At 47.6% G+C, this 13,300-nt stretch overlaps 3 protein-coding genes across 6 annotated transcripts in view; 1 reads left to right on the top strand and 2 right to left on the bottom strand.

Moving 5' to 3' along the window:
• ACIN1 (apoptotic chromatin condensation inducer 1) overlaps positions 1-3,613 on the bottom strand; it is a 33,383-nt gene extending 29,770 nt beyond the window's left edge. For all 3 annotated transcript variants that reach the window (XM_060096466.1, XM_060096467.1, XM_060096468.1), the window contains exons 1-2: positions 3,302-3,613; positions 1,837-1,902 (exon numbers count right to left, since the gene is read on the bottom strand). In XM_060096466.1, coding sequence (XP_059952449.1) covers positions 1,837-1,902; positions 3,302-3,613 — 378 coding nt within the window. The remainder of the gene's footprint in view (positions 1-1,836; positions 1,903-3,301) is intronic.
• On the top strand, positions 3,366-6,522 carry C4H14orf119 (chromosome 4 C14orf119 homolog). Of its 2 annotated transcripts, XM_060096470.1 has the most exons (3): positions 3,366-3,949; positions 4,772-4,937; positions 5,368-6,522. In XM_060096470.1, the coding sequence occupies exon 3, from the start codon at positions 5,369-5,371 to the stop codon at positions 5,795-5,797; it is 429 nt and encodes a 142-aa protein (XP_059952453.1). In that variant the 5' UTR covers positions 3,366-3,949; positions 4,772-4,937; position 5,368; the 3' UTR covers positions 5,798-6,522. The 2 variants fall into 2 exon arrangements, with proteins under 2 accessions (XP_059952453.1, XP_059952452.1); XM_060096469.1 differs by lacking the exon at positions 4,772-4,937 and having other exon boundaries at positions 3,374-3,949.
• A 177-nt stretch (positions 6,523-6,699) lies between these two features.
• CIROP (ciliated left-right organizer metallopeptidase) lies at positions 6,700-12,184 on the bottom strand. The gene is given in 16 exon segments (XM_060096069.1): positions 6,700-6,910; positions 7,772-7,970; positions 8,143-8,356; positions 8,750-8,853; positions 8,856-9,021; positions 9,127-9,223; positions 9,292-9,361; positions 9,533-9,838; positions 9,841-9,909; positions 10,052-10,136; positions 10,340-10,462; positions 11,143-11,310; positions 11,513-11,564; positions 11,656-11,749; positions 11,874-12,106; positions 12,108-12,184. Coding segments are annotated over 16 exon segments (2,268 nt in total).
• Positions 12,185-13,300: the final 1,116 nt, after the last annotated feature.

Below are 13,300 nucleotides of genomic sequence, written 5' to 3'. Positions count from 1 at the left end.
GGCTTCCCTGGTGGCGCAGTGGTTGAGAGTCTGCCTGCCGATGCAGGGGACACGGGTTCGTGCCCCGGTCCGGGAAGATCCCACATGTCGCGGAGTGGCTGGGCCCGTGAGCCATGGCCGCTAAGCCTGTGCGTCCGGAGCCTGTGCTCCGCAACGGAGAGGCCACAACAGTGAGAGGCCCGCGTACAGCAAAAAAACAAACAAACAAAAAAAAAAAACAAAAAAAAAAACTAGTTCATACCAATTCATCTTTTGTTCACACAAAAGATCAACCTCCACCTATCCAGGAAACATTTTGTTAAACATCTCCAAAATTCAACTACCAGACTTAAAAGCCTGAAAGCAAGAGACTAAGAAAAGGGATTCAGCATTTAGACCGAGTTCTAACTCCATTTTCTTTGGGTGAGAAGAAATCTTTGGTAACAATTTTTAAAATCCAGGAGCTTAATCCCTTTTCCCATTTTTTTCTGCAACACAGACTCCCATGTCACTCTTCTGCCCTTCAGCTTTCTCTTCACAAGTCCTCTTCCCAAGAAGCTTCTTGCTTAGCAAGTCCTATTAGAACTCCAGAAAAAGGAAAAAATCTGAATAAATACTTTCTATGTCATTAGTCATCTTTCCTAAGCGTAGTAAATGTTTTTTTTTCCTTAAAATAGAGATGAGTCTCTTGGTAGTCAGTGGACACTGATGAAGCGTGGGTTGCAAGTATTAGAGAACGTATGTATTTGTTGCAAAAAACCTATGTTAATAAAAGCAAAACTTCAAAGTTGCAAATGTAATTGGCAAAAGGAATAGAATGGTAAAGTGATTAACTCATGCAGTTTCTTATGCTTGTTAAAATACTTAACTAAACCTCTGTAAGCTAGTTAGATTACACTTTAAGCTTCATGAGCTAATAACAAGGGAGTAGGAAAGCTCTCTTGTTTTTCCACTGTATCTTGGGACTTCATCTAGTACTGGAGCTGCACACCACTGCACTAACAAAGACCTGGATTTTTCCTTTAAGTGCATGACACAATATAACGAGGGGATGTTAAAAGCTGAAAAGAATCTTAGGAGACCACACAGCCTAAGACTTTTTTTTTAACTGGGAATGATTTCTTCCAAAGAAATCTTATGCAGAAACTCAATATTCAAAGCAGACAGAAGCAGATCTAATCTAGTTTAAGAGGGGAATGTGAACCCCTGCTCATTTGGGAAGAAATTTTCTCTAGGAAGCCTCCAAAAGCAGCTCCACAAGATCCCAACAGAGTAGTTATAAAACTATGGATCTAGTCCAACCCTTTCTCATCTTACACACAGGGAAACTGAGGAAGCCAAGGCCTCCAAAGGTTAAGTTTCTTGCTCAAAGTAACAGCAATTAATGACGTTTAGGAGTAACTGCATAGTTAATATTAAAACTAGTAATGGTGGATGATTTCCAAAGGACTGAATTCTTGGAAAATCTATGTCAACACAAGAATTCTTCTTGATCAGCAAGTATTTTCCTATACTGCCCTGTTGATTGTCTACTCATATCTACATTCAAAGACATCAACTACTTTTTCCAAATTGATGTCAAACAAATGCCTTCATATCCTTGTACTCCACTTAATCAACTAGAGCCACATCTTTCTGCACACACCATTTCAAGAATCAGAAATTAACTAACAGCTCTTCTGATTCGTGAATTCTTTATTAGAATTCAAAATCCTAGTATGGAAACATTTTCAACCCAGGGAACTGAGGAAAATATTGATGAGAAATCAAGCATCAAATATACAACATCATGTCCTTCCATGTCTCCGTGCATCCAAAGAGCACCCCTCACCCCTTCTAGTTAACCTTCTTTCTTACCTGGGAATTTGGCTGGAATGCAGCATGGGGTGTTGAGTGTTTCTGTAAATTTTCTAGCATTAGAGCCTGGTATAGAGAAGGGCAAAAGTCAGAAACCAGGAGGAAAAAAACAAAAAAACCCTCCCCCAATCTCTTCATCAAAGGCAATGACTAACCGTACACACTTAAACTGTACTCCTTTTCCAGGGCCCTAAAAGCCCTTTACTAATTCTGTCCTCATTTGTCTAAAGAAGACCCTTAAAGGTAGCCATGGTTACTGCTCCCAAATGTACAGATGTAAAATGCAGGCATATTGGGAAAATCTGGCTATGCAATAAAATCAGTGACAGTGACAGAACCAGTACTACAATCCCTATTATCTTCTGCACTTCTGACTAGTGTCCCTTCTAAATCTGGCCCTTCACTTCAAATATTCAAACCAGGTTCAAATACATGAAACCAACATGGTTTTGGCCTGACCGAATTCCTTGGTCAGTTACCCAGGACTAGATCTACTTGAGTGAACTTGTATCGTTTCCAAAAGAGTGGCACCTAGATTTACCAAATTTATAAAAATTTCAGAGGAGGCTACAGAACAAAATGACCACAGACTCTATAAACTGTGTTCTGATCCAATCCCTCCACACAGGGAACTGTCAGCTTCAGTGTAAGCAACGGTTTGCCAACTTAACCCTTGAGCCAACCCAGCCCGAATCTGTACTACTCTTCACGTATCCTAACTAACCCTAATTAAAACCAAGAAATCCTCACCTTCCCTCTGCTTACACCAAACCTATACACACCAATCCATCCATCTACCTCTCGACAATCCCACCCTAATCTACTCAAACCGATTCAAAACCCCAACATATACCAGCCCGCCTCACCTCTCTCATCAATATTCACCAAACTCTTATCCACCAGAATTGCTTCTGGACGCCCTATAAATTATACACCCCTCCCTAACTAACCAAGTCCCTTCAGATCAAGGTTTCTCTTCATCTCACCTCCTAATCTAATCAAGCAGACATTTTTGCCCTACCCCAATTCTATTCTTTGCGATACCGACATCAACCCCTCATCCCCTCTGTCCAACTATACACCTAACTCCGACCTAGCCCATCTCGCCCCCCTCAGGCCAGCAACGCCGGTGGTTGTAGTGGGATTTAACTCCTTCTGCAGCGCATGCGCCGAAACCGCAGACACAAACAAGGAGGGGGTGGGGGAGGAGGAAGGAGCTTAAGACACTCCGGGAGAGTAGCGCGCACCCTCCCATTTTGGGATCGCGCCGCTACCGTTAAGGCGGGAACCAGCGCTATTTCCACTCCAGCGCGAGCCTCCCCAACCACCGTGCGCGCGGATCGGAGGCTGGCGCTGGCGGCCTGAGCGAGCTCGCGCCGAGCTCGGACACTGCGCCTGCGCCGCGGCAGACTCGGCTCTACCGGGTCAGCTCCCCTCCGACACCCCGGCAACGCCGTCTCCTCACCCCTTTGAGCCGCTTGACCAGGGCACTCTTCTGCCCGCTCTTGGCTAGGCCTCGCTGCTCCAGTGCGGCCTTCAGGTCGGTCACCCGCAGCGCCTGAAGAGGCTTCCCGTCCAGAGTCACCTCCTCGAGCTCCGCCATCTTGCGTGAGGTACTCGGGTCCGTCCCGACGGCTTCGGGCATCTTCGGTAATTTCCGCCAACGCCCTTCGAACGTACCGAGTTGGCCCCGCCCACTTCCATAGTCAACCCCTCGATTACCACTCAGAACTCCCCGGGTTCCTCCGGAAATGCTCGGGTGTTTCCGTCTCCACATCGGCACCAATTGGTTCTTTCCATTCTCCTAGTCGCTCCCCCTACCTCATCCTGCTTTCAGAGCTCGGTTCTCTTCGTCTTACCGAGGCTTTGAATCGAATCTGTTCGGAAGCTCTCGACTCTGGCATAACCATAATCGGAATTATTCGGCTATCTCCGGACCTAAGGCTGAGACGCTGTGGCGCTTGGGTGTTTGGGGCCGGTCCGGGACCGGAAGTGCGTGGGCTTCCCGGCTGGCCCTCCTTAGGGTTTTTAGGAAACCTGGAAGCGGCGGTGATAGTGGGAGTCTAAACCCTCTTGTGACGGTCTCCGGGTGCCCTGTGAGAGGAAAGGGGAGGTAAGCGGGGTAGAAGTACCTCCCTGGGCCGGGTCAGACTCGGTGTTTACGGGCTACCCTTAGTAGGGCAAGCCTCCCGCTCCCCTACGGAAACAGCTGCCGCCTCCCATCCTCCGAATCCCCGCCACTCCCATCTAAGGCTACGTTGCTCTTTGGGACCACGGAATGCCAGGCTCCGTGGCCTCCAAAGTGGCAAGTGGCAGCATCGTGTCTTTCGACCCAGCCTGTGAATTAATTCGTGATAATTGAACTTGAGCTTGCCGTGGAAGCCATGTCGCAAGACTCGGGGAAAGTTAGCCCTTTCCCCGAGTAAGGGAATAAAATTCCTTTAGGAGGAATTGCTTCTTGTAGGGCCACTGTGAAAAGGCAACCTCGGCTGGACCGTTTTGGTACTGAACTGATGTTAATTGCTTCGGGGTTCCTTTCTTTGTCACCACAAATACTCCAACTTAGAGCAGAAGAAACACAAACAGTAAAATAGGTCGTAAACAAGTAGTTTGTTTTCCTTGTTAGAGATTCAAACTGTGGGATTTGAAAACTATTCAAGTTGGCTGACCTTCCAGTTGCATTAGTGATGCGAATCAATGGCAAGTCATCAATAGGGATTACATTAAACATGAAGGAAAATTGTTCAGACATGAATTGTCACACAGCTACAACAGTATAACAGTTGTTAGATCCCTGAGCCAACAAACCAACTAGACTGTTTTTTTCAGTACTGAATAAACACTTGGCTTCTTCTGTTTTTCTTACTTTGTTATCTTATTTTGGGCAAGGCACCTTCACTAACTCTGCTCTTTAATTTTTCCTGGTGCTTTACAGGAAATAAAAGAAAATAATGGAGTTATGAAGTTCTTGGCATATTTCAGAGGCTACATGCACATTGCGGAGAAGGCTCTTTCGTCATATATGATGTTTTCCCTTTCTTTTTTTTCCTTCTGTTGATAGCTCTGGAATGATTAGCATCTAGGCCCTGACCAGCTGCTTGGTAAATTTTAAAATGTGTACCTTTTTTTCATTTTAGGGATGACGTGTTGGACCAATATTAATCGTTAGTTTTTTTTTCTTTACTGAATCTGGAACATAGAATTAGGTGGCAAAGAATGAACAAGGAATACTTTGGATATTTTTGGATTGTTTATAAGAATGATGGAGGGAGGCAGTGGTTGGGAAGGGTAATGGGTTTGAAAACGAGAGAGGAAGGTTGGCAAATAATGAAATGAGGTTATTCTTGAGTACCTTGTCTAAGTTGGATGATAACCTAAATAAAGGACCCTGTTGTTTTTCTGTAAACCAAATTGGTGAAAAGTAATTTTCTTTGTAGACATTGATTGAGTGTGATAAGATTCTGTGTTGTTGGGAAGCTGTATTTTGGTTGCTCTATCCAGAGAGTATATAACAGTGCTCTTATGTTTCAGGATGCCACTGGGATCATCTTCCTCTTCGATGCCGCTATCCTTCCCTTCTCCCTTACCCTCGGTACCAGACAATATTTCTAACTCTTCCCCTCCCCCAATGTCTTACATCACTTCCCAGGAGATGAAGTGTATTCTTCACTGGTTTGCCAGCTGGTCAGGTCCTCAGCGTGAACGGTTCCTACAGGACCTGGTAGCTAAGGCAGTACCGGGAAAATTGCAGCCACTGCTGGAAAGTCTGGAGCAACTTAGCGTGTCTGGAGCAAACCGACCACCTTGTATCTTTGAGTGCCAGCTACGTCTTTGGGATCAGTGGTTTCGAGGTTGGGCTGAGCAGGAGCGCAATGAATTTGTCAGGCAGCTGGAGGTCAGTGAGCCAGACTTCGTGGCAAAGTTTTACCAAGCAGTGGCTGCTACCGCTGGTAAAGACTGATAGGCCTTAAAATCAAAGAAGATAACCAGAGCTAATGGAGCTGAGGCCACAACTTTACCATGAGAACTTCAAATGTATCACTTAAAGGCCTGGGGATGGTGTCCGATCAGCTGACTGAACTCGCTGACCAATACAGGCCTGGTGATTTCAACAGCCAATCAACTGGACTCCTAGTGTAAATGTTTTCTATCTAAGCAAATCCAGATCAGCAGTCTGTCTCCTAGCTTACTTCTTTCCAAGAGACGTCAAACCCTCAAGAATTTAAAGATTTCTTTTACAACTATAACCGAAAGGAATCTACACATTATAACTCAAGCCTACTGCCGGCCCATAGGGGTATAAAGTAGAGCCCTTGTACTCCAGAAACGAGAGAAGGACCATAAAAGATCATGTTTTTATAATTTAGGTGGATTCAGATGGCTGCTTTCACCACTGTTACCAAATTCTGGCATAATTATGTGATATCCCAACTACTAGCTTTCCTAGTGATGATTTAGTAAAATTATGGAAAAATCAGGAGGTGGAGATAATTAGCTACTTCTTCCTCCACACTGATGTTTGTTTGAATACAAGTAGCAATGACTTTTTTCTAAAGTATATGTGACATCCTTGGAGCTGGTAGCAGATGTTCCTATTCTATAAGTTTGCTTTACAACAATATGAAAACAAGTGACATACTTTACAGGTTGAAGGGTTTATTTTTTGTATCAAAATAAAGAACAGATTTTCAGAACCATAAGTCTCTACCTTTTTTTCATTGCAAGGCTAGTGTAATGTTGATATACAGAGAAGGAGGCATTCTGAGAAAAGTAGAACTTAAGTATAGACAATAGATCGACTTTCCATCCAGTTTCTCCTAAGAAATCATCTCCGCCCTAACCTGTGTCATGCTCTGGGTAACATCACACCTCCCTCATTCCTCCAGCTGGGCCCGCTGTTGCACCTTGGGGCTCTAGTGAATGGTAAGAGGCAGAAGGTCCCACCTGAAGAGTAGCTCGTTTCTGATAGGCCATGGTTCCCAGTGCAACCACCAGGATAAGCAACATTAGGCAGAGTCCTATGGACAGACCGAGGTGGGTCATGGAAGGATTATGGTCCGAGGTAACTAGAAACCTAGGGATGTAGGGGTAATATTTGGCCTGGGATAATGCCTAGGCCTAGGAGGTGAAGTGCCCTACCTTTATTTTAATACCTAGAACTCATTCTTCAAACAGTAAGCTGAACGGGAAATCGATAAGGGGATATAGAACCTGAAAGGAAGAAGACCAAGATCCAAGACTGCCAGCAACTTAAATTGTTGGAAAGAGGCCTAACTTGGCAGTGAGGGAAATGGCTTAGGGGAAGAGTTAAGACTATAGTGTTTAGGCAAGTTGCCTGGTTAGTGCTTAAGAAAAGAAAGGGGGAATTCCCTGGCCGTCCAATGGTTAGGATTCTGCACTTCCACGACGGGGCCCAGGTTAGATCCACGGTCAGGGAACTAAGATCTCGCAGGCTGCACGGTGTGGCCAAAAAGAAAAAAAAAATTCATTAAAAAGAAAAGAAGGGGGCTTCCCTGGTGGCGCAGTGGTTGAGAGTCCGCCTGCCGATGCAGGGGACACGGGTTCGTGCCCCAGTCTGGGAAGATCCCACATGTCGCGGAGCGGCTGGGCCCGTGAGCCATGGCCGCTGAGCCTGCACGTCCGGAGCCTGTGCTCTACAACGGGAGAGGCCACAACAGTGAGAGGCCCCCGCGTACCGAAAAAAAAAAAAAAAAAAAAAGAAGGGGACTAGGAGCCCTATGTCCTAGAGATAGGTGAACTCTATTACTGCTGGGGAGAGAGGTGTCCCATGGTGATAAGCACCATGTTAGAGATCCTTGTTTTCTGAAATATTAACTCTGTACAGGACAGTGTATGTATGAATGAGTGCTTAATATAATTTCAAATATCTGGATTCCAGGAATTTGAAAGAAAACTCCTTGGAATGTTATCTTACTTGCTGTATTCTATGGTAAAGGTGGCTCCTCCATAATATACTTCTAGAGGTTTCTTCTGGAGAGTCAGGGTCAGGGCCCTGTGCAGCATACCAACTGAAGGCCCTTGGCAGCCAGGGGATTTCCACATATGCACAGTGAAGACCAGACTGGTGGTAATCAAGAGACTGTGGAAATAGCACCAAATGGACGTTTGGATCTCTTAATGGAAGTATAGTCCCTGGAAGAGTATATCTCATGAAACAGGTGCAGGCTTGGGACTGGGATGAACAGGTCTTTAGAGGAGGGTTATCAAGTGAAGGACTTGAACATTCTCCTTGGCCCACTGTATAAATCCTTACCCTGAACCATTGATTTACCTGCCAGTGCTCACCAGAGCCTTGTAGAACTGCTTCAGTTATCTCTTCGCCCTCTTCCTTCCCCAGGGAGTGGCCTGGGGGGGCCCAGCTAATCCTAAAGACAGCTGAAATAATAGGTCAGGTTGAAAGACTTACAGGTGGATAAGTAATATTGATAGCATCGGTACCTTCATTTGTCTAACAGAGCCAACCCCGGGGACAGAAGAGATGGCCATTGTTCCCAGGTATCTGCAAGGAAATATGTAGCAGGGTATAGTTATAGCCTCAGTCACCTGCTCAAGCCTTCCTTCTAAGGAAAATGTACATTCTAAATCAGATTCATGGACTCAGTAGGGTACTTAGTAAAAAATAAATGAACATCAATAAAGAAGCTACAGGGATATATTGTACAGCACAAGGTATAGAGCCAATATTTTATAATAACTTTAAATGGAGTATAATCTATAAAAATATTGAATCACTATGTTGCACACCTGAAACTAATATAATATTGTAAATCAACCATACTCCAATAATAATAAAAAATTTAATGAACATCAAAACACATTGGATGGTACTACCATAAGAGCACTTCCAAACTTTTTGCCAGTATGCTACAGCTATTCCACTTCTGATACCCACCTGAATAGCCTTTCCTGGAAAGCATGGGACCCAGGGTGATCTCTCCACCTGCACCTTATACACTCCCCTCTCTGTGCACTGATGAAAGTAGCAGTGGCCAGGGGGGTTGCTTCCTTGAAGTGTGGGATCTGAGAGAGATGCATGATCTTGTCCCCAGGAAGCAGCTGTGAAGTGAGGTTGGCAAGGAAGCAACAACTATGGGGATGGTAGATCTCCCCACGGGGATTCTCCGCCCCAGGTGGGAATCCATTTTCCTTCCTCCAGCATTCACTCTGAAGGGCAGGGCAGAAGGTAGAATAGTGTTTGTCCAGATGCCTTAGAAGGAGACTCCTCTCCAGCCCCACTCGGTTTCATTCCCCATTCTCTAGTCTACCCACCCCATTGGCCAAGAGCTGATACCTGCATCAGCCTTCCAGCATGAGGTCTGAGGAGCAGCTTCCCTTGTCCAGGTGCAGGTAGTGGCATCCCAGTCCGCTGTGTGTACTGGATGGTAGAGTGACACTAGGATCACTGACAGCTGTGCAGCCCCTCAGCACACACACCTGCCAGTACAGAAGAAGTCTGAGGTGCCATTTCCACAGGTGGTCACCAGGCCAAATTCCAGGCCAGACCCTGCTTGAGAGATAGAAGAGCCCTCAGAAGAAATGAAGCCCCCAGACCCGTCAGGGCCAGCCATGCTCACAGCTTCAATTACACTTTAGCAGCAGATAATCCAACTTCTCTCACCCCCCACCAGCTGACTCGGGTCATGAGTGCCCTCTGCAATTCTCCCTTATTTCTCACCCCAGCCCCACAACAGCTCCTCTGCAGTGCTGTGGTTGACCTGGTACCAGCCCGAGTCTTTGAAGGCAGCAAGAGTGATTGGATCAAGCCGAGTGCACTGGGCGCCATCGTAGGTAGCAGTCATGATACAGTTCTGGAGTAGTCAGGCCTCCCAGTGTGAAGACAAAGGGCCCCTTGGGAGGAGATAGCTGGTGCCACCTGACCGTTCCCTCTTCCTTCCATCACCCCAAGTTGTTCTCATCCTCATTTCTTCTTCCAAGGGAGCACCCAGTGAAACCCCTAGCAGTCCCAAGTGTTTGGCCAGGCTGTGGTGAGAAGCAGCTGTCCCCACTCATCTCGCCTTGTCACTTGTTGACTTGTAGAACAGTTCTCGCTGAGTATAGAAAGGGGAGAAGGCATCTGAGGAGAGGGAGACCTCAGAAGGGTGAGGAAGAGTTGAAAGGAAGGAGTTGGTGAGAGAACAGTGGTTCCTTCTGGTTGACGTTGTGAGGAGACATTGCCCCCATTCCTTTCATTTATTGCTGGGTCCTGAAGGGCAATCCCTCTACTTCTCGAATTGCTGTCCAGAGAAACCCAGGGCATGGACCAGTTCATGGAGTGTGGCCTGAGGACAGATGATTGCAGACTGAAGGGGACCGCAGCAGGACGGACTGCACTCTCTCGCCCCTCTGCCCAATCAGCTCTTCTGAGAGCTGGAGGCACCTTCTATTCCACACTGAGGAGGTCCTTCCACTTCACGGGAAGCTGAGTGACCTGTGCTCCCTCCCCAACCTGTTTGCTTCTTCCTATTCATCTTGCAGCAGTCACCATGACCATGTCACTGTGGCTGGGGCTGGGGCTGGTGAGATGGGCACAGAAGACAATCGTACCAGCAAGGGGCCTGTCTTCTGAGTCCAGCTGGCAGCAGGCAGCGTAGGCTACGATAGAGGGCTGTGGACGGGCCAGGACAAGGTGAGGGCAGAAAGGAGGGGACTGGGGTAACGCAGAAGTCTTCCTGAAAATGGAGGCCCAGGAAACTTGGCAGGGGTGGTACCAAGGGATGGCTTGAAGGTTTTTCAGCCCCCAACCAAACTTCATCAGCATGCCCCAAGTTACCCCAAATGAGCACAATTTTTTGGGGGGGCGGGCTGTGCCACGCGGCTTGTGGGATTTTATTTATCTATTTTTAAATCTTTTATTTATTTAACTTTATTTTTGGCTGTGTTGGGTCTTCGTTGCTGCACAGGCTTTCTCTAATTGCGGTGAACGGGGGCTACTCTTCGTCCCGGCGCGCGGGCTTCTCATTGCGGTGGCTTCTCTTGCTGCAGAGCACAGGCTCTAGGCACGCAGGCTTCAGTAGTTGTGGCGCATGGGCTCAGTAGTTGTGGCTCGCAGGCTCTAGAGCACAGGCTCAGTAGCTGTGGCGTACGGGCTGAGTTGCTCTGCGGCATGTGGGATCTTCCTGGACAGGGATCAAACCTGTGTCCCCTGCGTTGGCAGGCGGATTCTTAACCGCTGCGCCACCAGGGAAGTCCGATTTAATAAAAACTGCTTGTATGCTCCCTACCCTTTCCCATGACATTTAAGATTGAGAAGCAGAGATGGGCAAAGGAATTTGATTTGAACCTCACCTCTTGGTGGTACTTGGAAGTGCGGGCAACCCACACATACAGGAGAAAATCAGTGTTTTGGACCCCAGACCCACCTGGCTGGATTAGCTGTGAGGGTTCCTGCTCTGGCCACAAGGCATAACCACGGAGATGGGCGTCAGGGATGTGACAGCGAGTGAAATGTCACATCTGGCTTAGTGGACGGTTAGAATAGGGAGTCTTCTCCCCTGCTCTCCTCCAGTCTCTGATTTAATAAATTGTCAGGGGGAGACGGGGTTCAGGGATCTGCACTGTTAAGAAGCACATTAAGTAATTCTGATGCTGGTGGTCTTGTAGAGATCTAGGCAAGCTAGAGATCTTCAGATCCCCAAATCTACTAAGTCATTCTCACCTTGGCCCCCAAGCAACTCTGTCCTTGGTATCCTGGTTTCAAGAGGCTGCACCTGGCAAGAATGAATACCTGTAGGTGAGCTGGAGACATTTCTGGGTATCCCTGAAGAGGTATTGTATACACTCTCAATGACATGAACTCACCTGTGGTAGTTTGGGGTGTCTGGGTCTTCCCAGACAGCATGGCAGTACTGTGCAGGGTCTCGACGCAGAAGCAGGGGTCCTTGCCTTGGAGGGGCTTAACAAGACGAGAGATCAGTTTCACCTCAACATCCTGGACGTCAGTTTCTTTTCTGTGTGGTCTTGCCGCACTAGCCCTCTCTGCCCCTCAGTCCTCCCGAGCCCTCTGCTCTCCCTCTCACCTGCTAGGACACCCTGGAGCCGCTGAGCAGCCTCTCTCCCTGCCACCAGGGCTTGGGATCCCCCTCTCACCCTGCCTCCCTCAGGACCCCAAGCTCCCTCTGATATAGAATCTCCGATATGGCAGGTTTGGATTCGGAGGGGTTGAGGATCCTGGGAGCAAGGGAGGGTGAGGGAGGAAGAGCAGAAATTTGGGGGAAGTTGGGAGAAAGGGGGCCTGAGAAAGCTCAAACGTCTGTGTCTTGTCATGTAGACACCAGCTTGTGGCAGCCCCCCAGGGGGAGCAGCGGCAGCAGGAATGTCTTGCAAACATCTGTCCATAGGCTGCCCTGCATGCAGCCTTCTGCCCCCTCTTTCCCCGCCTTACTTATTTCTGGCTTTCCTCTCTTGACCATCTCTCTCCAAATCTCCTCCGCCATGCTTGCGTTATTTTGTCAATATTTGAGTGTTGTTGAGTAAATCTATAGTTCCTGCCAAGAGGTCCGATGTGAACTACTGCAAGGGCCAAAGCTGCAGCCCCCCCACCTCTCCTTCCTGGGGTGCCAGAAGTAGAGAGCTGGAGGGGGGCAGTATTCATTCCTGAGGCCTCAACTGACCTTTCCAAAGAGAAGTCTGCCTCATCCATGAAGGAACTCTCCTATCCCTCTTCCATCTCAGCCTAATTCTTCTGCCATTCTGAGTGGACAACCTTGGAACCGTCTCAGAACTAAAAAACTGGTGTTAACATAATGGTGTGTGTGTGTGGGGGCATTCTTTGCTTCACAGGTGCCTGCCTATCTCATTGGAGGTGGACAAACAAGGCTTTTGCACTCCACTAGCCCCCATGTCAGAACTGGGTGAACTCTAAACTGCAAGGCTTTTAGGCATCTCTTCCACCTGTGTAGGGCACTTAGGCGCTTACCATTTAATCACGTGTGGGTTGGCTAACACCTCCTGTGAGAGGCTCTTGTGTTAGCTCATCCTGTGAGGCTTCACAGAAGCCGCTTATAGGCACATCAGGAGAAGTAAACTCTGAAACTTGACATTAATAGAAGATGTTCAAAGATGTTCTGACCAAGCTCTTAGAACACCCTTTGTTTTCTCTGCTCATGCTGTGCTTTCACATCCTCTTTCCCCTGCCTGGATACCCTCCTTCCCTGCCTGTCTGGCTAATTCCTACCTTCCCTGTGATTACTCTGGGAAGCCTTTCTTAACACCTCTTGCCCAAATTCCACACCGGCCAGAGGCGGGAGGGGCCTCTCCCCTGCCTCCTAGCTTGTCATCCTCTGCTGTAACTGTAGCTCCGAGGCTCCCCCTCCACATCCCACAGTCCCTCAAGCCTGTTTCCCACCCATCTTTGTATCCATGGCACTCAGCACAGCCCAGAGGGCCTACTCACCAGTTTGTGGGTGAAGGAACAGAGCTTAACCCCATTATTTAGCTTTTGAAG

Source organism: Mesoplodon densirostris, chromosome 4, assembly GCF_025265405.1.
Source record: "Mesoplodon densirostris isolate mMesDen1 chromosome 4, mMesDen1 primary haplotype, whole genome shotgun sequence".
NCBI classification, from domain to species: Eukaryota; Metazoa; Chordata; class Mammalia; order Artiodactyla; family Ziphiidae; genus Mesoplodon; species Mesoplodon densirostris.
The sequence above is the reverse complement of the archived record's forward strand: the minus strand, read 5'-3'. Positions and strand labels throughout refer to the sequence as shown.

Excerpts from the sequence above, each read along its gene's own strand:
- C4H14orf119 (XM_060096470.1), top strand. The coding sequence starts at position 5,369 with ATGCCACTGGGATCATCTTCCTCTTCGATGCCGCTATCCTTCCCTTCT.